At 39.8% G+C, this 23,145-nt stretch overlaps 4 protein-coding genes across 4 annotated transcripts in view; 2 read left to right on the top strand and 2 right to left on the bottom strand.

Moving 5' to 3' along the window:
- Positions 1-5,558, bottom strand: part of LOC144629063 (uncharacterized) — a 50,544-nt gene extending 44,986 nt beyond the window's left edge. Inside the window, exon 1 of the mRNA XM_078487231.1 lies at positions 2,993-5,558. The gene's annotated coding sequence lies outside the window, so the exon portion shown is untranslated. The remainder of the gene's footprint in view (positions 1-2,992) is intronic.
- Positions 1-23,145, top strand: part of LOC144667331 (uncharacterized) — a 63,132-nt gene that overhangs the window by 31,897 nt on the left and 8,090 nt on the right. Inside the window, exons 5-6 of the mRNA XM_078528721.1 lie at positions 6,662-6,665; positions 8,927-10,764. Coding sequence (XP_078384847.1) covers positions 6,662-6,665; positions 8,927-10,764 — 1,842 coding nt within the window. The remainder of the gene's footprint in view (positions 1-6,661; positions 6,666-8,926; positions 10,765-23,145) is intronic.
- Positions 10,788-12,418, top strand: LOC144628785 (tetratricopeptide repeat protein 28-like). The gene has a single exon (XM_078486900.1). The coding sequence runs from the start codon at positions 10,788-10,790 to the stop codon at positions 12,411-12,413; it is 1,626 nt and encodes a 541-aa protein (XP_078343026.1). The 3' UTR covers positions 12,414-12,418.
- LOC144629198 (glucose-6-phosphate exchanger SLC37A2-like) lies at positions 14,379-21,321 on the bottom strand. Its single transcript, XM_078487417.1, has 7 exons — positions 21,266-21,321; positions 20,743-20,835; positions 19,839-19,929; positions 18,688-18,782; positions 17,615-17,844; positions 15,932-16,200; positions 14,379-15,340 (listed from the first exon to the last, which is right to left on the bottom strand). The coding sequence occupies exons 3-6, from the start codon at positions 19,926-19,928 to the stop codon at positions 16,001-16,003; spliced, it is 615 nt and encodes a 204-aa protein (XP_078343543.1). The 5' UTR covers position 19,929; positions 20,743-20,835; positions 21,266-21,321; the 3' UTR covers positions 14,379-15,340; positions 15,932-16,000.

Here is a 23,145-nt window from a genome sequence, read left to right on the forward strand (position 1 = left end):
GGATTTTTGGTCTCACTTAAGGTCTTCAGGACAGAACGCCAACAATTTTAGCCGTCGATGTCTCGTTCAGGGTTGCATGCGAAGGAAAGAATCACCTTCAAACTGTGTTGGCGGCCAAGACCGATCAGGTATGAAAAAATGCCCGGGGGCCCTAAAATTAACTACGTGGGTGTGCCGCTGAGTCTCTGATACTCTGGACCTGTTCCAGACGAAAGCTGAACTTGTGAATTTGCAACCCTGTTCCAGACAATCATTGCAAAATAGGTACCCTGTTCCAGACAATATCCACAATGGAAATATATGTAGATAGGTATAAAACACTAGCGTATATCACAAAGCGCTCACCTGACTTCGTCTGTGACTCGGAGATAAAGCGATCCAGAGTCAAAAGGGTGATTTTTATACCTTGTTCCAGAGTCGGAAAGGCAAAAACATACCCTGTTGAGCGGCACATACCCGTATAGCCGTTATACGGGAGTACCTCCCCCCCCCCCGGGGGAAACGGTATCTCTTAGGGGTCTCAAAAAGCTTGAACCACACAAAGATTGGTCTCCCTTAGTTTTATTCACATTTTCGACGAGCATTCCGGTCCCTTTCATATGGGAATCCCCCTCCAGGGAGCTTGACTAAACTTGGAGCTTTATACCAAATACAGCTAATTACAGCTAAGAAGAACAAAAAAGGAACTATTATGTAGCATAGCAGTGTTGCACCTGCTTTTAAAAACAGAATCAAATTAGATTTAATGCATCAAAACTATATATAGGCGAATACCGATCTTAAAACAAAATTATAATTGATTTAGTGTTAGCTAAGGTTTTTATTTTTTTTTGTTCTGATGTTTTGTTTGTTTTTACAGTTGTTAAAAAACCGGTACATGTATAGTTTGCAATTGTAGGTAGAAAATGAACAGGTATAATTAAAAGCCAATAAAATAAGTCCTGTGCACACTACACGTAATTTCTTTTCTTTGATTTTTTTTATTGCATCACTGTCACAAGTTACATACATCAGTCACATACCGTAGAATTTTAAAAGTGCCGACCCAGTTACTTTCGGATTTAGCTGCCAAAGGGCTCGCTACTTTGCGCAGCCGTTACTTTCGGCTGGTGGTTAGAAATACTTTCGAATATTTAAAAAACGTTTTACTTTGTTTCTACTGCGCAAATAAAGAATGCATACATTTCTCGAGTTCACAGTCAGCCAGTTTAGATCAATAACATCTATAAATTCTACGAATGTCCTTCGTCCACAACTTACAACACTCAAAACAACAACACAATATGCACTGTTTCGAAAACAAACGTAAACACTTCGAGCAAGAAGATTTTTTCGCGCACTTTTCCGGTTGTACTCTTCGCTCTACCAACCTGCCTTTGAAAAGACGCGAGGAAAACCTTTACTAACATGGGTACCATAGGTTTTGTAGCGCAGCATTCTCGTCCCCATAGCCCTTTCGTTTCTCTTAGCCGGCTTGGCACGAGAAAACGGAGGAATTTTTTTGATTGGCTGTTTGGAACAAAGAATTCCTTAGCGGAAGTCGAAAACCAAACGACTCTCTCATACATTCTTTTGAAACGTCATGACTGCATACATGAAGATCGGAAGTCCTAGAATCTAGGACTGAAATTCTGTGTCCCCAGAGCCCTTCGTTTCTTCGTGCCAAGGCCCAGCCGGCTAAGAGAAACGAAAGGGCTATGGGGACGAGAATGGTAGCGAAGTTTCTGAGAGGCGGGGTGGGGGGGGGGGAAGCCCAGGGTGGGGGGGGGGACGGTCAGGCTTTGATCGAAACTAGAAAGCGCGCGATGAAATATCTGGTAACCAAGGCAACAAACGCCTACAGCCGATCCATATATAGACTGATAATTACCAGTTAAAACTCGTTTATTCCGGCATGTCTTAGCTCTATGACATATTTTAATAAATACGGTATTCTCATGTCTTAGCTCTATGAATGGATTCCCCTTTAAGAAACATTTTGACATCCATTGAACTTCAGCCCGCCACTAGATTTTTGCTGTTCTCCACTGATCAAGCTAAAAACAGATTCACGCAGTTTCTGACGCCGTTATATTCCCCATGAACTGTGCTTGTTTAATGGACTGGTCGATCCTGGAAGCTTTCAGCATTGTGAGGGAGCCTAGAAGAGACATGCCCACCATCAGGTAAAAGGGGCCTGCTCAGCCATACGCGTCAGCGATCCAACCTACGAGGGGACCTTCAATTATGGGACCTAATCCGCCAAAACCTGGCAAACACAAAAAATGCAATATAGGGTTTACTTTAGCCTGTTCCAGGCTCTCGGTAGTTGGGGACGAGAGAAAAACGCGGGCGAGCGAGGAAAAAAGCGAGGGGGACGAAGGCGGGCGAAGGAAACCTCGTCCCCCTCGCTTTTTTCCTCGCTCGCCCGCGTTTTTCACTCGTCCCCAACTACCGAGAGCCTGGAACAGGCTAGGTTTACTTAGAAGTACAAGATTATCGGCGATATTTGATTTTGTCCTTAATAAGCATCTATTGATACAGAATTAATTTAGTCTGGTAAACGTACAGAGAGCGACTGTACCATTATAATTATTTAACTGTAGCAAATATAAAAAGATTACAATACAACACAATGTTTAATATGGACATTAGGCTTAGCTATTTTTGGTGCGTCCTGCAGATTTCGTTTTTCAAATATTTAATGAAAAATTTCCTTTTCAAAATAATCAAACTTAATGATGCTTAGGAGACACGTTGGCTTGATGGAAAGCGCGCTGGGTTCCGGAATAAGCGCAAACATTATTCGTCACGAGTTTAACTGACCGATTTTTTAAACAGTCTGGCCCAACATTATGATTTTTACGCAACAATTGTTACTGTTTTTTTACGTAGATAAACTAAATGAGCTTTAGACCTTTTTAGCCAATATCTGGACCATACTTTTAGCGTTTTTAAGATAGAATGCATCTTGATGTGTTGAACTAAGAAAATCAAAAGAGTTTAGTTATACCTGAATTGAGAAGTGACTTCTTGTAGAAAAAGCGTCTTTCTTCGTAGAAACGGAGATGTTGTAAATGCTGAAGAAACTAGCAAGTGGCATGACTTTGAAGAAAAAACGTTTATACCAGGCGTTGCGCGCTGATCATGTTTATGCAGGCAGCACTGGTATTGATTTAAGAAACAATATATATCTTTTGAACATTAATACAGCTTCAATTTAAACAATCAGCGTTAGAAGAGAAGGTGGAAAGCTGAAAATACATAATACAGTTATTGACAAGTCAAGAAGAAGTTATGATGTAGTGTACGTAAAAACAGATGGTAACACTTCGACTTAAACTTTAAACAATCATCGTTGGATGTGCCGAGGCGGCGGAGCGTTTTGGCACGTGGGTAGCTAAGACTGTTCCAAAAATACTCGGCAGGTTTTCATTTTTGAAGCAACTCTTTTCCGTTCTAGCAACTTTTTGTGTTCTGAGCAGTTCCTAGACCGAAGATTTCCGAAGATTCTCCGATTGTTGTTTGAAGGCCGTACGAATGTTTCCGGCCATTTTTCGAACTTTCTCAAGATAAACGAAGTTTCCCGAAGATTTCCAAGGAAGTTTCGAAGATGTTTGAACTCACTTTCGAGATGGAATATCTTGAGAAACCAATTTTACGCTGTGCTCGCGATATTTTCGGCACCAAATGTGCCCCCGCCCAACATTTTAGCTGAAATACAGAATCATTACAGTTATTGTCAAGTCAAGAAGCTGGTAATGATGTGTTATTGGTGAGAACAGACGGTAAAACTCCTAATGACTTAACGGTTTGACAATAAAGGGCTTTTATATTTAACAATGTGGTCATTATCAGCAACATGGCTACTGTTTACCTAGCTGCAAATTCTTGTTGCCTGGCAACTGTGTTGAAATGAGTAAGTTCAACCTTAACTGGTATGTTTAAGGGAGCGGTCCCAATTGTTTCCGGTCTCACGGATAACGCCCCCACCCCCGCCCCCCTCCGGTCCCCGCAATGATTTTTGTGACTGTTCGCTGCACGTTTATTCCAGAAAACTTCACTCTATTTCAGAACAAAATATGCGATTTCGTTTGTAATAATCAAGTACTTTTAAGGGAAGTGTCCTCGATTAATTTTGTCTGCGGAGGCTGTATCTGCTGTCACTAAAATAATAGTTTTAATTGTACAAAACATTTTAGATTTTTAGAACGCAATTAAATCATTTTTGTGAACACATGTACGTACATTTCTGGCCGAGCCGTGGTCAGTGCACGAGTTTCCACGTTACACGTTCCAGTTCCAAGTTAGCTAAGATTTGAAACTATCCATGGAATCGATTTTGTGCTATTTGCCTTGCTTTATTGTTAGAAATAAGTATATACGGACCAAACATTCAATTCGAAGCAAGTATAGTGAGAATAAGGAAGACTTATTTTTCAGAATTTGTATGCAAGGAAAAGAGTGTTCATTGTACATGTTAGTTTCACATTTGTATCAATCCCTGATATTAACAAAAAAAAAAGCGCCCGAATGCATGTATTCACTTTCATAATACACAATAATTATTTAAGAACGTGACCGCAATTGTGAAAAATACCGCTTGTAAGCAAAATAAATTGATTTGTCAAATAACGGAGCCAGAGAGTACTTTTTTGTGCCAGAATTGCATAATTTTTTGTTCTGTGTATCTTTCAGTATGACAAGATTTCGATAAATAAAGAGCTTTTTTCCAAAAATAAAATCTTTGGTATTGAATTGATAATCAACTCATTCAACCTGACTTTGGACGCTGATGTCTTTTATTTTCGTGTGGGTTTTATTTTCCTTATTTTTATGCGTCGCAAAAAAGCAAGGATTATAAACCTGCCAAAATTACATGTAACCCCCGAAAGTAAAATGTATTCTAATTTGGTATTATTCACTTTTCGCCCCAACATCTCATCAGTGATGGCAGCCGTGTTTTTGTTTTCACGCAGGAAGTTTTAAACTTTTCCTAGGTAATTTTAAAGCGACTCATAGAATATCACAAAAATTGCTATGGAAAAAATATACTCGAAAACTTTGCGCGACTTTCACACATTTCACATTCTCCGAAAAAGGTAACATATTTTATGGACTATAAAATGAACAATTTTCGTTATATACTTGTTTCTTCACCCGGGCTCCCTCCGTATCGTGTATGCACTATCTTTTCTCCCTCTTTTTCTCTCGGCTGCCAAATGCCCACCCCCCCCCCCCCCCTTCCGCACCACCACCACCTTCGCCCCCACCCCCTCCAGCTTTTGTCACCTAGGAATTTTACCTAGGCTTTTTGAAACTTAAAAAATACCATTGAAGGTTCTTTGAGCAACTTTAAATTTAGCTGATCTTGGTATTTTCTTAATTTATGCGAACGGCAAATTTCCTCCCTACTCCTAGACTACGAGCAGTCCCTGACTCTGCAAAAAAAGGACTGCTCGCAGGTCTACTCCACTCCTAGCCTGCGTAACTGGCGGTTTCTGTCGGAGCCGGTCAACGCCCGCGCGAGCAAGCGGCGAAGACGATGACGAGCAGCGAATCCGCGAGGGGCCTGGGAATGCCTGAACTACGTTAATCATAGATAGGGACATTTATTTTCTTGCGAAATTGAAATATGGCAAATTACAGTTTCTACTTTATATTTTTGCCAAGAAATAATAAACAAACGTTTTCAAACCTTATTTTTATCTGCCCCTAAAGTGTGATTTTAACTTTCATTTTCTATGATGTTCACCCAAAATGAAATTTGCATAGTATAATGTTTCGGTTGTAATCTACTTGGCTTTCCCGTAGTCTTGTTGCTTACGGTTAATGTTTCACTAATCATAGTTAAGAACAACTAACACGGGTTTTTGGGACTAATCTATTGGAGTAAAAAAATATTCAGAATTTTTTCCCTGCCTTACTAAGAAGACGGTCTGGGTGAAGTGATAGCTAGGAAATGGCAAATTTAAGTCAGTTGAGAAACGACGCGTTGTTTTAAAATGATTTCTTCTCACTTCTCATTACTTGATAAAAAGAAAATATTATGAGAATTAATAAAATGATCACCAAATGGTAAATTGCTTTGATCTTTTGACAAATTCTCCCAAATAATATTATAAAGAAATGAATGGAAATCAGTGAGGAGAATTTGTTTGTGGATATTGGGGCTTGAAGGGTTAACTGATAACTGAAATTCCAGCACCCACGTGTGATCTTTGTTGTACGTCTTTCTCTTCATAAGAAAACTCTCATCTGCCTGAAATTCCTTCATGTTTTTTCGTGACGCCGCGGGTTTGAAAAAATATTACTAAACATATAAGCTAAGATTACAACTTTCGCTGGAGTTTCACTTCTTTCTGGATGTACAACCCAAGCATGATCTTCCCGCTTGTTTTCACTTTCATAGAGACAGAACTTTGTTGACCTTGATTTGAAACTACGCGGCCAGAGCAGAATATGTTTACATACTCAACATCGACTAGTCTCTAAACCATTAACAAACGTATTCAGTGTAAAAAAAAGCCGAAAGAAAAAATGAATTTAGAGATCTCGACACATTAAAAACAACTGTATGATAAGGGTTAAAAAAGAATTCTAAAAATGCCAGTGTTTTTGGAAAACGAAACAGTCCAAAATGAAAAATAACTACAAAATTTCATTTTCTAACTTCCCAGAGGAACGTCTGTTTCAGTTTAAGTTTTACGGATATCCGGTTTTTTAGCAGCTTGCGTACACAGGCTAGTTTTTTAGTTTCCAACGCTAACAGTATTAAATAAGCTTGACAGTAAAGCTCATCCTATTCACAAGCCAAGAAATACGTGTTGGTCTTTATCAGTCATTTATTTCAACTGACGTTGGCGTGGTGAGTATGCCTTATTATAGAGGGGGACATTATGGTTTGTGGTATTGCGGTACTGACCGATTTTTCATGCGGTATTTCGGTATTTTTAATCTTCAATACGTTATTGCAAAATTGTTCAAACTTTATCTTCGTTCGTATTCTGCCACACGAGTTAAAGGGACTATGTCAACGAATTCACCAGATTTTTAAACAGCCAAAAACATTTTATATTTGTGTCGCATGAAACCTAAAAATAATGGTCAATTTTTATTAAAAATTACTATATTAGAGCACTGAAACTGTTAACAAGCGTCTTTGGCTGCAGATGGCTAGGATGGAAATGGATTGCCATTTGAAAAATTAAGGCTTAACTTTTCGAGTTGTTTCCACGTATCTTCCAAACAATCGATACTTATAGCCGAAGTTTGATTTCTATTCCCAAATAAAGGTTATATCTTCCTTTAGATGTTCAAGCATAGTGTTTTTCATGGGTTAAGTTGCCTACCACTAATTTTAGAACAGTTTACAACAAAATATATACATAGTTTCGTAATGGTAAATGATTTCGTAGTGTCGAAACATTTCATTGAGTTCACGACCAGTTAAAAGTCGTGCATTGTTTTCACGGTCCCACCGCTCGTTTTTGCTTCTCTTTTTTTGCCCTCGCGACAACAAATTAAAACCGCCAGCTGATGCAGGCTAACTATGGCATTGCGTTATTTGCCTATTTTTTTCGGTATTGCGGTGTTCGGCAGACCCATTGTTCCGCGCTATAATTTTTGCCAGTATCACTAAATAGTGCAATTTCTATATTCAGCAATAGATATATACATGAAACTATAGCTGTTATACGATTTCAATTGAAATGTGGACCTAGTTTAAAAGCTAGAATCTCGTGGTTAAAGCTTCTTCACATATGTGATCAGTGAATAGTCACCCACTCCAGCGTTAAAACGAGTTGTGTCACCATATATTAAGTAACTTTACTGATGTACAAAATTTCTTTCAAAATAAAGAAAACCTTAAACTATTTAATTTTTCTCACCATAATAATATACCGGAAGTCAACAAGGATGGTTGCGACTATTTTACGACTGAGGAAGATTTTTTAACTGATAGATTATGGACAACAACGTTGTACAAATTGACCGGGTTTTTTTCCAGTATGTAGCCCTATTTCGTGACGTAACCCCTTTAACGATGTTACAATTTACTCACGAAAGTTTTGTATAGCAGGCAGCGTGGCCGAGTGGTTAGAGCGCCGGTCCCATTCTGACCACTAGCTGGTGTTGTTTTCGGTAGCCCCGAATTCAACTCCTCGGCTTCGCTTGTAAATATCCAACTGGCCTGCCTCCTGCCAGTTGGGATTCTTAATCATGTTACGTTCATTTACAATATTTGTTTCAGAGTTAGTTTACATTGGCCCTGAAAAGCCCCATTCGGGGAGTGGTCAATTACATATTTATTTATTTATTTAGCCAAAGTTTATTCGTACATTCCAACATTTTGTGAACTGAGCGACAAGGAAATGCCGACCGACTATAGATTGAGACAATATGTGCGGATCCGCATTTGAACGAAAATAATCACGGGGGCGCGGATTTGCTTCAAAAAATGTTACGCATCCTCGGCAGATTTGCGTATACCGCTATTCACCCCCCTCCTCCCCCTTCTTTTACAGTTACACTGACACTTGCAAATTGAAGAAGGCGTCATGAACAACATAGCAGAAATCATAAGAGCCACCAGTATAGCCTTAGCTGTTGCCATGTTTCTTCTCAACACCGGTCGTGCTCTAAAAGCTATCGAGTTATGCAAGGAAAGCTTGGTTTTGCTGAATAGTAAAGCCCTGAGTATAAAGCAACAATTTGGCAAATTGATTTACGGAGCAATCTATAGAACAATGTTCAATGCTTACAGTCATATTCACGATAACGCAAATGCTATAACATATGGAAGGAAACTTCTCGTCATTTACTGCGAGTGGGGTGAGACAGTCAGCGAGGGGAACCTCAGCATAGATCTGGCACGGATATATAAGAGTCAAAGTAAGTATGTTGAGGCAAAAGAACTTAATGAGAGAGCAATCAATATCATGAGAGAAATTGGGGACAAAAGAGGAGAAGCAATCGCAAAAGGAAACCTTGGAATTGTTTGTCACTCTTTCGGTGACTTTGACAAGGCCAAAGAATATCTCGTGAAAGCACTTGCGATCAACATGGAAATTGGTGACAGAGCAGGAGAAGTAGCAAATTACGGAAACCTAGCAGCTGTGTTTCGATCTCTCGGTGACTTCGACAAGGCCAAAGAATATCTCGAGAAAGCACTTGTGATCAACATGGAAATTGGCGACAGAGCAGTAGAAGCAGCAAGTTACGGAAGCCTGGGAACTGTGTTTAAATCCCTCGGTGACTATGTCAAGGCTAAAGAATATCTCGAGAAAGCACTTGCGATCAACATGGAAATTGGTGACAGAGCAGAAGAAGCAGCAAGTTACGGAAACCTGGGAAATGTGTTTAAATCCCTCGGTGACTATGTCAAGGCTAAAGAATATCTCGAGAAATCACTTGTGATCAGCGTGAAAATTGGTGACAGAGCAAAAGAAGCAGCAAATTACGGAAACCTAGCAGCTGTGTTTCGATCTCTCGGTGACTTTGACAAGGCTAAAGAATATCTCGAGAAAGCACTTGTGATCAGCGTGGAAATTGGTCACAGAGCAGGAGAAGCAGTAAGTTACGGAAACCTGGGAACTGTGTTTAAATCCCTCGGTGACTATGTCAAGGCTAAAGAATATCTCGAGAAATCACTTGTGATCAGCGTGGAAATTGGTGACAGAGCAAAAGAAGCAGCAAATTACACAAACCTGGGAAATGTGTTTCGATCTCTCGGTGACTATGTCAAGGCTAAAGAGTATCACGGGAAAGCACTTGCGATCAACATGGAAATTGGTAACAGAGCAGGAGAAGCAGCAAATTATGAAAACCTGGGAATTGTGTTTCAATCTCTCGGTGACTATGCCAAGGCTAAAGAATATCTTGAGAAAGAACTTGCGATCAAAATGGAAATTGGTGACAGAGCAGGAGAAGCAGAAAGTTACGGAAACCTTGGAACTGTGTTTACATCTCTCCGTGACTATGCCAAGGCTAAAGAATATCTAGAGAAAGCGCTTGCGATCAGTATGGAAACTGGTGACAGAGCAAGAGAAGCAACAAGTTACGAAAACCTTGGAACTGTGTTTATATCTATCTGTGACTATGCAAAGGCTAAAGAATGTCTAGAGAAAGCGCTTGCTATCAGTTTGGAAATAGGTGACAGAGCAGGAGAAGCAACAAATTACGGAAACCTAGGAGCTGTGTTTGAATCTCTCGGTGACTATGTCATGGCAAATGAGTATCACGAGAAAGCACTTACGATCAGAGTGGAAATTGGTGATAGAGCAAGAGAAGCAGCAAATTACAGAAACCTAGGAGATGTGTTTCAATCTCTCGAAAACTATGTCAAGGCTAAAGAATATCATGAGAAATCACTTGTGATCAGCGTGGAAATTGGAGACAGAGCAAGAGAAGCAGCATGTTACGCAAACCTAGGTGCTGTGTTTGAATCTCTCGGTGAATATGTCAAGGCTAAAGAGTATCTCGAGAAAGCACTTGCGATCAACGTGGAAATTGGTGACAGAGCAGAAAAAGCAACAAATTACGGAAACCTGGGAATTGTTTATCTAGCTCTTAGACAATATAGAAAGAGCAAAGAATGTACCGAGAAAGCACTTGCGATCAAAATTGAAATTGGCGACAGAGCAGCAGAAGTAACAGCTTGTGGCAACCTTGGAAGTGTGTTTAAATCCCTTGGTGATAAGGTCAAGGCTAAAGAATATCTCGAGAAAGCACTTGCGATCACAATTGAAATTGGTGATAGAAAAGGAGAGGCCGTCATGCACCGTGAACTAGGAAAGGTGTGTAACATGCTTGATGAATATGTTATAGCTGAAGAACATCTTGAGAAGGCACTTTCAATAAGTAAAGATATTAGAGACGGCGAAGCTGAGTTTGATTGTTATTGTGTTCTTGCATTGACGAAGCTCTCACTCGAAAAGTTCCAGGAAGCTTTTTGCTGCCTCTTTCGAAGTATTGAAAAATGCGAAGATTTGCGAGGTTTAAATTCAGGGAGCGATGAAATCAACATATCTTTTGCAGACATGCATGTTTTTCCCTACGAGTGGCTCAGGGAATGGTTTTGTAATGCTGGATTTGCTTACCATGCTCTGTCTGTTACAGAGATGGGACGGGCTAGAGCCCTAGCAGACTTGATGGCAACTCAGTACTCCGCTGAAACACACATATCAGCTAACCCGCAATCATGGATTGGCATTGAAAATGTCATGACCAAAGAAAACAACTGCACTTGTCTGTACATTTCTTATAGTGCTGAAAGAGTGCTTTTGTTTATTGTCAAGACAAGCGGAGTCGTTTTATTCCGAGAAACGAAAGTGGATAAAAACACTCTTCACAAAAGATTAGCGCAGCCAGCTAAAAATTTGGATGAATTTTTTGCTATCATGGCTAAAAGTTTCCGCAGCTTTGGTATTTTGCCGGAGGAAGTTTGCGAAGATCGATCTTTGAATGACATCGAGACGGCTGAACCTGATTCTTCTCAGGAAGAGAGCCACACAGCTTTGCGAGATGCAAAGGATGAGAAAAATCCCGAACCGAGTTTAACTTTGTTCCACGAAATGCTCATCAATCCTGTGTCCGACTTACTTGACGAGCCTGAAATCATTATTGTTCCTCATCGCAACTTGTACCGTGTTCCATTTGCAGCTTTACTTGATCAAAATGGGAAGTATTTATCAGAGACTTTCAGGATCCGCATCATTCCTTCATTGACGACTCTCAAGCTCATTCAGGACAGCTCTACAGACTATCACAGTCAGACTGGTGCTCTGATAGTGGGTGATCCTGATGTTGGTGAGGTGATTTACTGCGGAAGTACCAATAGAAACTTTGTACCATTGCCTGGTGCAAGAAAGGAAGCAGAGATGATTGGACGACTGCTGGGCGTTCATCCTTTGTTAGGACAACACGCAACAAAGCAGGCAGTACTTCAAAGGATAGATTCAGTGAGTCTGATACATTTTGCTGCACATGGTAGCGCTGAAAGAGGAGAAATTGCCCTTGCGCCTCAAGGCTCTACTTCCGAGATTCCACAAGAAGAAGACTACCTTTTGCAAATGTCTGACATTTCAAAAGTTCAACTGCGAGCTAAGCTGGTAGTACTGAGTTGTTGTCACAGTGGCCGTGGACAAATTAAGGCCGAGGGAGCTGTTGGAATCGCTCGCGCGTTCTTAGGATCCGGTGCGCGCTCAGTGCTAGTGGCACTGTGGGCTTTGGAAGACAGTGCAACAAAGCAGGTCATGAGCTGTTTCTATCATCACCTTGTTCGTGGGGAATGCGCCAGTGAATCACTTTACAGGGCCATGAAGTGGATGAGAGATAAGAAGTGGTGGAGAGGTAACAGCATTCCCGAGGTTTCCGAGTGGGCACCGTTTATGCTGATTGGAGATAACGTGACATTTGACTTTGGAAAATAAAGAAACGTAAGTTTATAATAGCGAAGAAAACGTTTCATGATTTTGATATGTTTGTTGCCTGTCTTAGTAACATCAAAATTACAGTCATCTTTTATTACATTACGAACAAAGTGATGAGCAAAATGAATGCCCGGACACTTTTAAGTCAAAACACATTTTGTGGGGTGATCAGACCGCTTATTCTTGCGATAAAGATTAGGATACCAGCGCAGCTTAGGTGCTAAACATATGAATGACAAAATAGGTAAATACTACGCCGGCTGTAGTCAAAATACTTTTCCCAACGTTTCGGAAATGCTGCCTTCTTCAGGGGACAAAACTATTTCCCCGTTTGACCGCTTATTCTTGTGATCAGTCTCCAAATTGAAAGCTGTTTCTTTCAAAAGCTCCCTATTTTTTTAAATTCAACAAACAAAAGTAGTCTTTTTAAGTTTATGAGTCCAGTTCAGTCTCCGCTATTGGCTATTTGACATTTAATTTTATTTGGACGGTGCTGGAAGCCCTGATAGGAAGAAGTGTTTCGGGCTGACTTCACTAGCAGCTCGGATGACAGATAGGAACTTGCACTGCTTTTACTTTATTAAAAAACAAGAGAAATTTCATACATTAAGTTCCTGTAATTCTGATTTGTCTTCATTTTGGTGTTGTAGGAAATAAAGACCTCATCAGTGGAGGACTCCATGAGTGCAAAATCAAGCATTGAGCCGAGGAACTTCTGCGATTTCAGTGTAGAGTAAAAGAAGAAAAGCCTTGATTTTCAGTTACGTCCATTATCGGAACAGTTTTTGTTGTTTCAAACTGATTTTAAAGGTGTTTTTCCTCAAAAGTAATCGACAATATCTTGTAAGAATCGAAAGTGCCAAAAACGTGAAGTTCTAATTTAAAATGTTAGGAGATTAAGAACCGGGAAGTGGGGATTGGGGGGGGGGGAGAGGAGAACGCTGGGAAAGGGGTAAGGGTGGGAGGGAGGAGCGGAATGGTCCGAAAACTGGACCTGTCATTTCGTAGTTTGAAAAATCGGAACGGATCGGGACCGGATAATACGAACAGCAGGTCTCGTGGGAATCGAAAAGCTTATTCGATCTGATTTTTCATTGCTTCTGATCGGGACGCAGCGCTACTTTTGAAGGTCTTTTTTTCGTGGAGGGCAGGGGGGGGGGGGCATAGGAAAAGGGCTGGGTGAAGGCGGTTCATAACTTTTACGTTTCTAAAACATGTATCGTATCGTGGCCGATCCAACTACTTTATTCGTGTCAAATGTGAAAACGGGGACATAGGAACATATTTAAAGAGGTAACGGGAGGGTTGGGGCAGAAGAAACGCAATCTCAAGGTGCAGACCTGTACCAGTCTCTATTTATGTCTTTTAGGTGCAAGAGAAGATTGGGCATTTTCCTTTCGTACCCTCTCTTGCTCCCCCGCGCGCTTTAATCTTTTTTTTTTTTCGCGCGCGTCTCAAAAACACCCAAAAGCGACTGGGCTTGACTCTGCTTCTCGAGATGCGAGAATCCTTTTTGTAATCTTTGTGATTTAGAAAAGACATAACTGTATTATAGAAAAACAAGTTGGCGAAGGTTTGGCCCCGGGGAGGGACTCCTATGAAAGTGATGGGGATGCTCGTTGTCTCGCTTAGCGGTGTGAATAACGGATTTTGGCCTCATTTAGGGTGTTCAGAACAGAACGTAAACATTTTTAGCCGTCGGAAAAAGGCCGTCATATTGTTTGCAGTCTAAAAGACCAGGCAAGAAAAATTGTATCTTTTAGAGGTCAAAAAAGCTTGAGTCACACACAGATTGGTCTCTTTTAGGAGCGCAATTGAAAGTTTTCCACGAGCACTCTGGTCTCTTTCATATGGGAGTCCCCCTCCAAGGAGCTTGACGCTACTAAAACTTTAACTTAGAGCTATATACAAAATAGAACCAATTACAGTTACGAAGAACAAAAAAAAAGAAACTATATATTTAGAGAAGTGTCATCCTTTATTGTTTTATTTCGCATAGTAAACAGCACCGGCTTTTTAAAACAGAATCAAATTAAGATTTAATACATCAAAATTATACATAAGCTAATACCAATATTAGATCAAAGTATATTTGTTCTGTTAACTGAGGTATTTTTTGTTCTAATCTTTTGATATTTTTCGAAGAGTTTACATGTGTATGTATAATTTTTAGTTGTAGGTAGTGATTGCACATGTATAATGAAGAGCCAATTAAATGTGAAAAGAAAAAAACGCATGAGTTCTGCACACTAAAAAATATTTTTTTCTTTTAAATATTTTATCGCATCACCGTCGCTAGCTCCATACATCAGTCACATACCTTAGAATTTCAAAAGTAACGACAGCCTTTACTTTCGGATTAAGCTTCCAAAGGGTTCGCTTGTTTGCGCGCCGTTTCTTTCGGCGGGTGGTTACATATACTTTACTTTGTTTCTTTTGCGCAAATCAGAAATGCATACATTTCAAGAGTTCACAGCCAGTTTAGAACAATAACATCTTTAAATTCCACGAATAATGTCCTTCGTTCGCAAGCTTTGAGATGCACAACAACAACAACAACCACATATGCACTCTTTCGAACACGCAGAAACACTTGGAGCAAGAAGATTTTTTGCGCGCTTTTCCGGTCCTACTCGTCTTTCGACCAACCTACCCACGAAACCACGCGAGGAAAACCTTTAGTAACCTGGGTACCATACGTTTTGTAGCCCAGTCTTTTTTTCTTTTTTCTTTTTTTTTTTTTTTTTGGGGGGGGGGGGGGGGGTTGATCAGGCTTTGACCGAAACTAGAAAGCGCGCGCAAAAACATCTGGTAACCAAGGCAACAAATGCTTACAGCCGATCCATATATGGACTGATCATGACCGATTGAAACTCGTTTATTCTCATGTCTTAGCTCTATGAATGGATTCCCCTTTAAGACATATTTTAACCCTCGGACGTACAAGAGGGGGGTGGATGCCACCCCCCCCCCCCCATAAGGTTTTTTCCAAATTTTGAGAAAACGATTTACTCTACAGTACTGAAACTTTCAGTAGCTGTTCATTCATCCTTTGCCGAAATTTTGATATGTCAACCATGTGTCCATGATATTTGACGTTGCCATGGCAACGTCATAAATACAGGCAGGTCTTGCCAAAAATCGTCATTTTTAACATTTTTCTTTATTTTTTTCCAGTTTTTTTTAAACAGAATTGCACGATTTGTTTATTTTACGAATCCATAAGCATTCTGACTTGATTTTGCATCAATTTCTGTTATTTTGTGACTTTCTAAGAAAATGTTGAAATCCAAGATGGCGGATCCAAGATGGCGGCTCTAATGACGTCACGTGACGTCATGTGACGTCACAGCCAATTAAAATTATGCCATCTTGTATAGTAAGCTACGGGCTTTCTTGTGAGAGCAAAATAATTTCGCTACGCCTTAATATAACGAAAACTCCGGGGAGGGGTTTCATCCACCCCCCCCCCCCCTTGTACGATGGTGGGGGTATGAGTTTGCTTGTACGTCCGAGGGTTAACACCCATTGTACTTCAGCCCGCCACTAGATTTTTGCTGTTCTCCACTAATCAAGCAAAAACAGATTCACGCAGTTTCTGACGCCGTTATAGTCCCCATGAACTGTGCTTGTTTAATGGACTGGTCGATCCTAGAAGCTTTCAGCATTGTGAGGGAGCCTAGAAGGGACATGCCCACCATCAGGTAAAATGGGCCTGCCCAGCCATACGCGTCAGCGATCCAACCTACGATGGGACCTTCAATTATGGGACCTAATCCGCCAAAACCTGGGAAACACAAAAAAATACAATATATTAAATTAGTTTTTTTTAATACGGAATTAATTGAGTGGGTAAACTTAGAGCGCAAAGTTCTCTACCATTATATAAGTACGTTTTAAAATGCTTAAAGAAATATTTCATCTCCTTTTGAAAATCAACATTAACGTTTAGGAAACGCGGTGTCCCCGTCAATGTCCGCGGTGGGGCCCAGCGCACTCACCATTAAGCTAATAGTGAGTGCGCTGGGCCCCGGAATAAGCGGTCTGGATTCAAGCCCTGGCTTGGGTCACTGTGTTGTGTTCATTGGCAAGACACTTTTCTCACAGTGCCTCTCTCCACCAAGGTTTAAAAATGCGTGCTATCGATTTAGTGCTGGCTTGGGGTAACTCTGATGAACTAGCATTGGATGATTCTGTCCAGGGGAAGTAGAAATACTCCTAGTCACCTTATGCAATGAAAACAGAGATAAGCTCTGGCTATATTAACCAGTTTGTCATTTAAAAGCAATGTGACAGGATGCTGTGGGGGGAGGGGGGGGGGATGGGTGATGGGGATAAAACTCAGCTATGGACTAGCATCCCTTCCAGGACAGCAATATTCGTAGTTCTTTGATGCTACCGAAACCGGGCTAAGCTACGGCCATGTTGTTTAGTTTGGTCTGAGTACCACTCAACCTTTGCCTTTCACTCTGCTAAAGCTCTTAGTTTATTTATTTAGGCTCCAGATCAAGTGCCCCGGGTTGAAGCTCTGGCTGGGCCTCTCTCTACCCAGGTGGTATATAGGGGTAATGACAAACTGTTTGGCAACCTGTCAAAGTACAAGGGAGTCTTGTAATGAAATAGCATCCTACTCAAGGGAAGTAGCAAAACCAATTCTTCACGCTACAGAAACCGGGATAAACCATAGTTAATAGAGGGAAATGGTTAGGAATCCCGACAAAGTTCTTTGTTGCATGTTTTTGTTCGCTATTTTGGGGGTTGACCCTGCACAAAACCTGACAAAATACAATAGGTGGTTACGTGTGTACATGTAACTAACCAATAACAACATTGCGATTACAAAATTCATGCATAGTGTATGAGCGCAAAACAAAAGATGTGCACTGTCGTGGACCTTCCAACAAAAATCTTGGCCTCTTTGTTTGCTCCTTTGATGTTTGCCGGGCTTCCTAACCATTTCCCTATATTAACTATGGATAAACCCATGATGTACTATGTTGGCCAGTTTGGCACGAGAGCGCAACGTGACAAAATGCCGTGCGGGAATGGGGGTCAGGAGCAATACAAATGTACTCATAGTTCTTTCATGCTACCAAAACTGATATAAGCTGCAGCTATGTTGTCCAACTTGGCCCGACTACAACTTCACCTTTAGCTCTCACTCTGTCAAAGCTTTTTTTAGATAAAGCTTTATTACTAACCGTTCACAAGTCCTGTGGCAGCTGCTTGGGCATTCTCTCGTTCTCCAATCTCAGCAGGTATTGATCCAGTCAAGTATGGATCCACGCCACAGTTGCAAGCACCGGCCAAGAACATAAACATTGCATTAATCATGATTCCCATATGTCCTGTGTATTGAAAAAGAGCCATGAAGAGGGTGCTACCAAACAGAGCCAGGGTGACACCGTATATGGCTCTGCCTTGAAGGAATCTGAAAAAGTTATTCTGTGTTAAAACTAAACTGGGACAGCCAGTTCCAAAGATTGCCAATGACTTGAAATCCAGAAGTACAAAAAAATAGAGGGGGCGGGAGTAAGGTAAGCGCTTACAAACACCCTGGGATGTACTGCCTTACATAAGCTATATAGATTTCGGTATCTGCGGTGCAAAAGGGTATGGATTTTGAGCTTCTTTGGTCTGATATAGGGAATAGATTTTGATCATTTTGTCTGAAATAGGGTGTGGTTTGTGTACTCTGATCAGCAATAAGGTATAATTTTTTTTAAAAGCTTTTTGTGTGTGTGTGATTCCCATTATTCATCTCTTGAGAATTGCAATTTAAAAACGTCGAGAATTTGAGGTCCTTGTCAAATCTTTTTGCAAACTGAAGCAGTTCCTGGGTAAAATCTTGTCTGAAATTGAGTGTGGATTTGGAGTCAGGTCCGAAATAGTGGAGGGGAGGGGGGGGGGGTTTGCATATTTGGTCTGAAATAGTGCAAGGCTTGCAGTAAGCACCCCCTTTCCCATCACCTAAATTTTCAGAGTACCCACCCACCCTTCCCTGGAGAAAAAAAATGTGGAAATAACACAATCCTAAGGTCCACTTTGACAGTAGGTCCCACAGCATATTCTTTAATTCAGAGGATTGGTCTTTATGGGTACTGCAGTCCTGTTACGGATACCAATGGCTGCATATCTCACACTAACCATATCAATCTTTTTTGTTTCTGCCTTAAATATTATGATAATCATCATTTTTGTTTGTTAACCACTTAAAACCACTTTTTGCCACTTTTTGGTTTGTTAGCCACCTAAAACAAACATTATTTAGTACCTTTTTACAAAGAAGCCTAACAAGGCTGTCCCCAGGACTCCTCCAATTTCAAATACTGTTGACAAATAACCTGCCTGAGCTTTAGTGTAGTTAAGCTGAAAATCAAAAGAGAACAAACTGTAAAATGCCTGCAATAAGCCCCCCACCCCACCCCCCTTTTATAAGTCCAACCTGGTTATTGGCCCATCTGTCTGCTAAAGAAAAAATATTTTTGACCCTCCCCCCTCCTCTCCTTCCCCCATCCAGCTTCACTGAACATTGAACTTTAAAAAATAGAAATAGGCAACAAATTTAATTTACAAAGTAGAGTGCAAATAAAATGGTTTACTCAGAATAACCTTCTTACAATACATTGCTAATCACAGCATCATCCTTTCAAGCAGGCTTTTAGCCAGGTGGGAGTCCAGGAGTCCTGTGGACGGCCACTTTTCAGAAAAAAAAATAATATGAATAACTGTATGCAAAGTTTTTGTTTAGCATATTTGGAAATCTTTAGTTACCTTTGCACACATAACTGCAGAAAAACACATTGCATGCTTCGCAGGCCCTCCTATAGGGACAAAGTGAGGCCTTCTAAAAAATTTGGACTCCCACTGTTTAAATCCTGGCTATATAAAAAGCCTGCTTTCAAGGGAACGTCCACTCTTACAGCAAGTTTATGTTGAATTGGTTGAAATAATGCCTAAATTCCAAATTTTACAGAAAAAGGGAGAAATAATATTTAATAGTAACAAAAAAGGAAAAGATTAATATGGCTTTTAAATTTTCCATGCGCCACCAGTTTAGATTTTATGACGTGTGATGGTTGCCCAATTGTTCACACAAAAGATCCTCTACTTCCTAACAATAGCAGCAACCATTACACATCTTAACATCTAAAATGGCAAAATGGGAAATTTAAAAGCCATAATCCCTTCCTCTTTTTTTGTTGCTGTTGCTATTTAATTAATAATATATGCTATTTCTCCCTTGTCCCGTAGAATTTGGAATTCAGGCATAATTTAAAAAAATTCAACAACTTGCCCTGAGAGTGGATCGCGAGGTTCCCTTTGTTATTTGTTGTTATTTCATTTACAAATAGACATTTTGCTGTTTATTATATATTCAGTGATATTCAACAGCTTTCTGTTATAAGATCCCTTTTTACTTACTGCTTGGTAAAGGTACATAGGCAGCCACATGTACATACAGTATCGCACTAACTTTACACAGCAACTCGCCCAGCAAAGCTCTGGAACCATCCTGAATACAAAATTGTGTTTAATAATACTAACAAGAACTTGTGAACCTGTGCACCTCACATGCAATGCTTAGTTCCTTGCCCTTGGGTGGGGGATAGGGCCGGCCTCACATGCAATGCAGATCATAAAATAAGTGCAAGTTTACTAAAGGGCTGAGTGCAGATGGTCCTACCCGCAAGGGTCCTATGCATGTGCAATTTTGGACTAGAGTACAGACAAATTTTAGTTCATAGATCTATTGTTTAAATGTTCAACTAAGAACAGATTCATATTGAGAACATACAAGTAAAAATTACTAGGCAAACTGAAGGGGTGCATGGAACAAAGCCCTATGTGACTTTTTTCTGGCTAATAGGCTTCTGGAACTTGATTCTTTATTTGAGATTGGAATTAAAATTTTTGCTATTGTTCAGCTCTATTGCCTATGATTACTAGACAGCTCATTTGAGACAATAATTAAACCTAAATCAAAGTGTGAAAATAACTGGGAAAAAATTTTATGTTGGTTACCTAAAAATATCCCCTAAATATGTCAACTGATGTAATTCTATTCCAAAAAAGTAAAATTTGAAACTAGCTAAAAAACAAAGAGAGATGTTATGATTCTTTGCTGCAGTAAATAGCTGGTAGTTTTATTGGTCTGAGAGCAAAAAAACAATGAAAAATAAGCAGAATAGCCCTAACAGCAAAATAGGAGAGGGGACCAATCTCCACTTAAATTTTAGTTTGAAGACTGAACATTGAGTGCTATCAGGAATTGTGAGACCTTTTGGAAATATTTCAATGCTTGTCTGAAGGTTTTTTGAAAAATTACCTTAAGCTCCAAAGTTGTCTGTATGTATTGCTCCAAAGTGGTTCTGTTTGGCTGCAGTTCCTGTTGTTGTTTTAGCAGGAGTATCACCTAATTCTACAAAAAAGAAATCACATCTGTCATGATTGCATATGTACAAATACAGTAGGATCCTGATTTCTTGAATCCTGGGTTTCTCGAAACTCCAGATTTTTTGAACCAATTTTTGTTTCCCTTGGATAGTGCTTCTGTGTAATTTTTCCCCCGATTTCTTAATCCTCCCAATTTCTTGAAGCAATCCCCCTGGATGGGATGCTAAAGTCCACCACAGGGTTACCCCCAAAATTAAATAATTTGCCAGTACTCATTTTAATTACACATTTGGGTGTAGAGAGGCAATGTGAGAGTAAAGAGATTGATAAAAAAACACAACACAATGGCTACAGCCTGGGCTCAAACCTTAACCTCTTACATAGGACTCCAGCATTAAATGTTATTACCGGTACTTATAAATGTCTTGATTATAATTTTAATTATTAGTTGTTACCTGCAGAAGATTCTGAAATCCCAAGTTCTGAAGGAGTCTGAAGAAACAAATAAACTAAAATTCCAATGCCTCCCTGCAAGAGAAACATTTGTTATAATAGGTTTACCTTATTTCATTCAATAATGGCTTGGGTGGTAAATTATAATCCATTGGGATTTTTATACATTGTAGATCGCCTAACAATATCTCAAGGCATCCGAAAACTCCATAAGTCTAAAAACTTCCCAAAGATTGCCCATCCCAATTCTGGGATGCATTTTGCCAAACACAACTTCGGTGACCACTACTTTTTCCTCAGCCTAATGTTGGTTTAATTGGGGAGGGGGCAGAGGGGAGGTGGGAAGGGGTTGGAGAGCACTGCCATTAGTTAATGAATTTTTGTTTTCTTGCATTGGCTAGAGTTCACAAATTCTTTGAAAGTGAATCAGTTAAGGCTGAAATGTTTAAATTTTTAAATCTAGGCATGGGAAAGTGGTCCATAGGTGTGGCTGTTGTGACATGGAAGTTTTTTACCCACAGACATGAGACTCACACCTATGTTAGTTCGTGCAAAACTGAACAATTTGGAATGCTTGGCTGTTATCATTCAAATAATTCCTTCAAGAAAAAATAACCACTCAGTAATAAAAACCTTTTCACATTTAAAAACTTACTACAATCACAGATGGTATCATGAATATCATCTTCATGTCAGGAGTAAACACAGACTGCAATTGAACCTGTATGGATTAAAAAAAATACTGACTGAGTTCTTTGAATCCTCAAACAGGTTTTCTTTTTATGGTCACATGAACACAGGTACCAAGAATCCACATTCTTACACTAACCAGTTAAAAAACTTCCTTTTAGAAGTACTGAAAATGTCTTAAATCTCCATTTCAATAATGTCAGTTTAACTCTTTGAATCAGGTTTTCAGAACATCTCCAAAAATGTGTTCTTGTATGTTTATATTTTTCCACCAGCGTGTTGAATATGAGATGGCCGATAGCCAACAAAAGAGCATCACATACTGCCAAGTTAGCTATAATCATCTTATATCAGGGATGATTGTTTCTTTTATTTAAGCAACCATGAAATGTCTGTAAGCGTTGCTAATTTTATTTTGTACATAAGTGTACAACAAGTGTTGACCATGGTATAAATAAACAATTGAATAGCTTGGTGCAAAACTATGCTGAGTGACTTTTTTTGGGTGAAAATTTTTTTCCTTCAAAAATGCATGAATTTTTGCATGTACCTTTTAATTTAGTAGTAAAACATTCCCTTGTAATTTTTTTGGCTGGTTAGCGCTTTGTTTCTGAGAAAAATGAGAACAAATTATCGAAGCGTGCGCAATGAATGCAACGAAGCGGAACAAGTTGAGACTACTCTTTAATACCTCAGTCTATTTGGCATGGAAAATATACACTGACATTAAATATTTTGTCCGCAGACATTATCCGTTCCAAGAGGGAAACAGTTTCAAAGTGCGAAGCTTGAGGAAAACTGTGAGAAACAGGTATTATCCAGGGATTGTAAATATCAGTACATGTTTTTTTTAAGCCAAATGGAGGTTACCGTGTTCATTATCCTTCAAATATTTTTGCACAAGAGCAATTTTGGGAGATTGTTTAAGTCTTTAGATTGAGTGTATTCTTGGGGTTAATTATGGGATTTTTGTTTTGGCACGTGGGGAGCTAAGACTGTCGCAAAAATACTCGGCAGGTTCTCAAATTTGGAGCAACTTTTTTTTCCGTTCTAGCAGCTTTTTGTTTTCTGAGCAGTTCCTGGACCGAAGATTCTCTGATTGTTGTTCGAAGGCCATATGAATGTTTCCGACCATTTTTCGAACTTTCTCAAGACAAACGAAGTTTCCCGAAGACTTCCAAGGAAGTTTCGA

The sequence above is a fragment of the Oculina patagonica genome, chromosome 10 (assembly GCF_052425735.1).
Source record: "Oculina patagonica isolate OP01 chromosome 10, crgOcupat, whole genome shotgun sequence".
Classification (NCBI taxonomy): Eukaryota; Metazoa; Cnidaria; class Anthozoa; order Scleractinia; family Oculinidae; genus Oculina; species Oculina patagonica.

What these genes read in the sequence shown, in the direction of transcription:
- LOC144628785 (XM_078486900.1), top strand. Translation starts at nt 10,788, where the DNA reads ATGCTTGATGAATATGTTATAGCTGAAGAACATCTTGAGAAGGCACTT.
- LOC144629198 (XM_078487417.1), bottom strand. Translation starts at nt 19,928, where the DNA reads ATGGTTCCAGAGCTTTGCTGGGCGAGTTGCTGTGTAAAGTTAGTGCGA. An exon ending in CTATGTACCTTTACCAAGCA is followed by an intron (nt 18,783 to 19,838) that starts GTAAGTAAAAAG and finishes TTTGATTTTCAG; the next exon opens with CTTAACTACACTAAAGCTCA. An exon ending in TGCCACAGGACTTGTGAACG is followed by an intron (nt 16,201 to 17,614) that starts GTTAGTAATAAA and finishes TGTGTTTCCCAG; the next exon opens with GTTTTGGCGGATTAGGTCCC.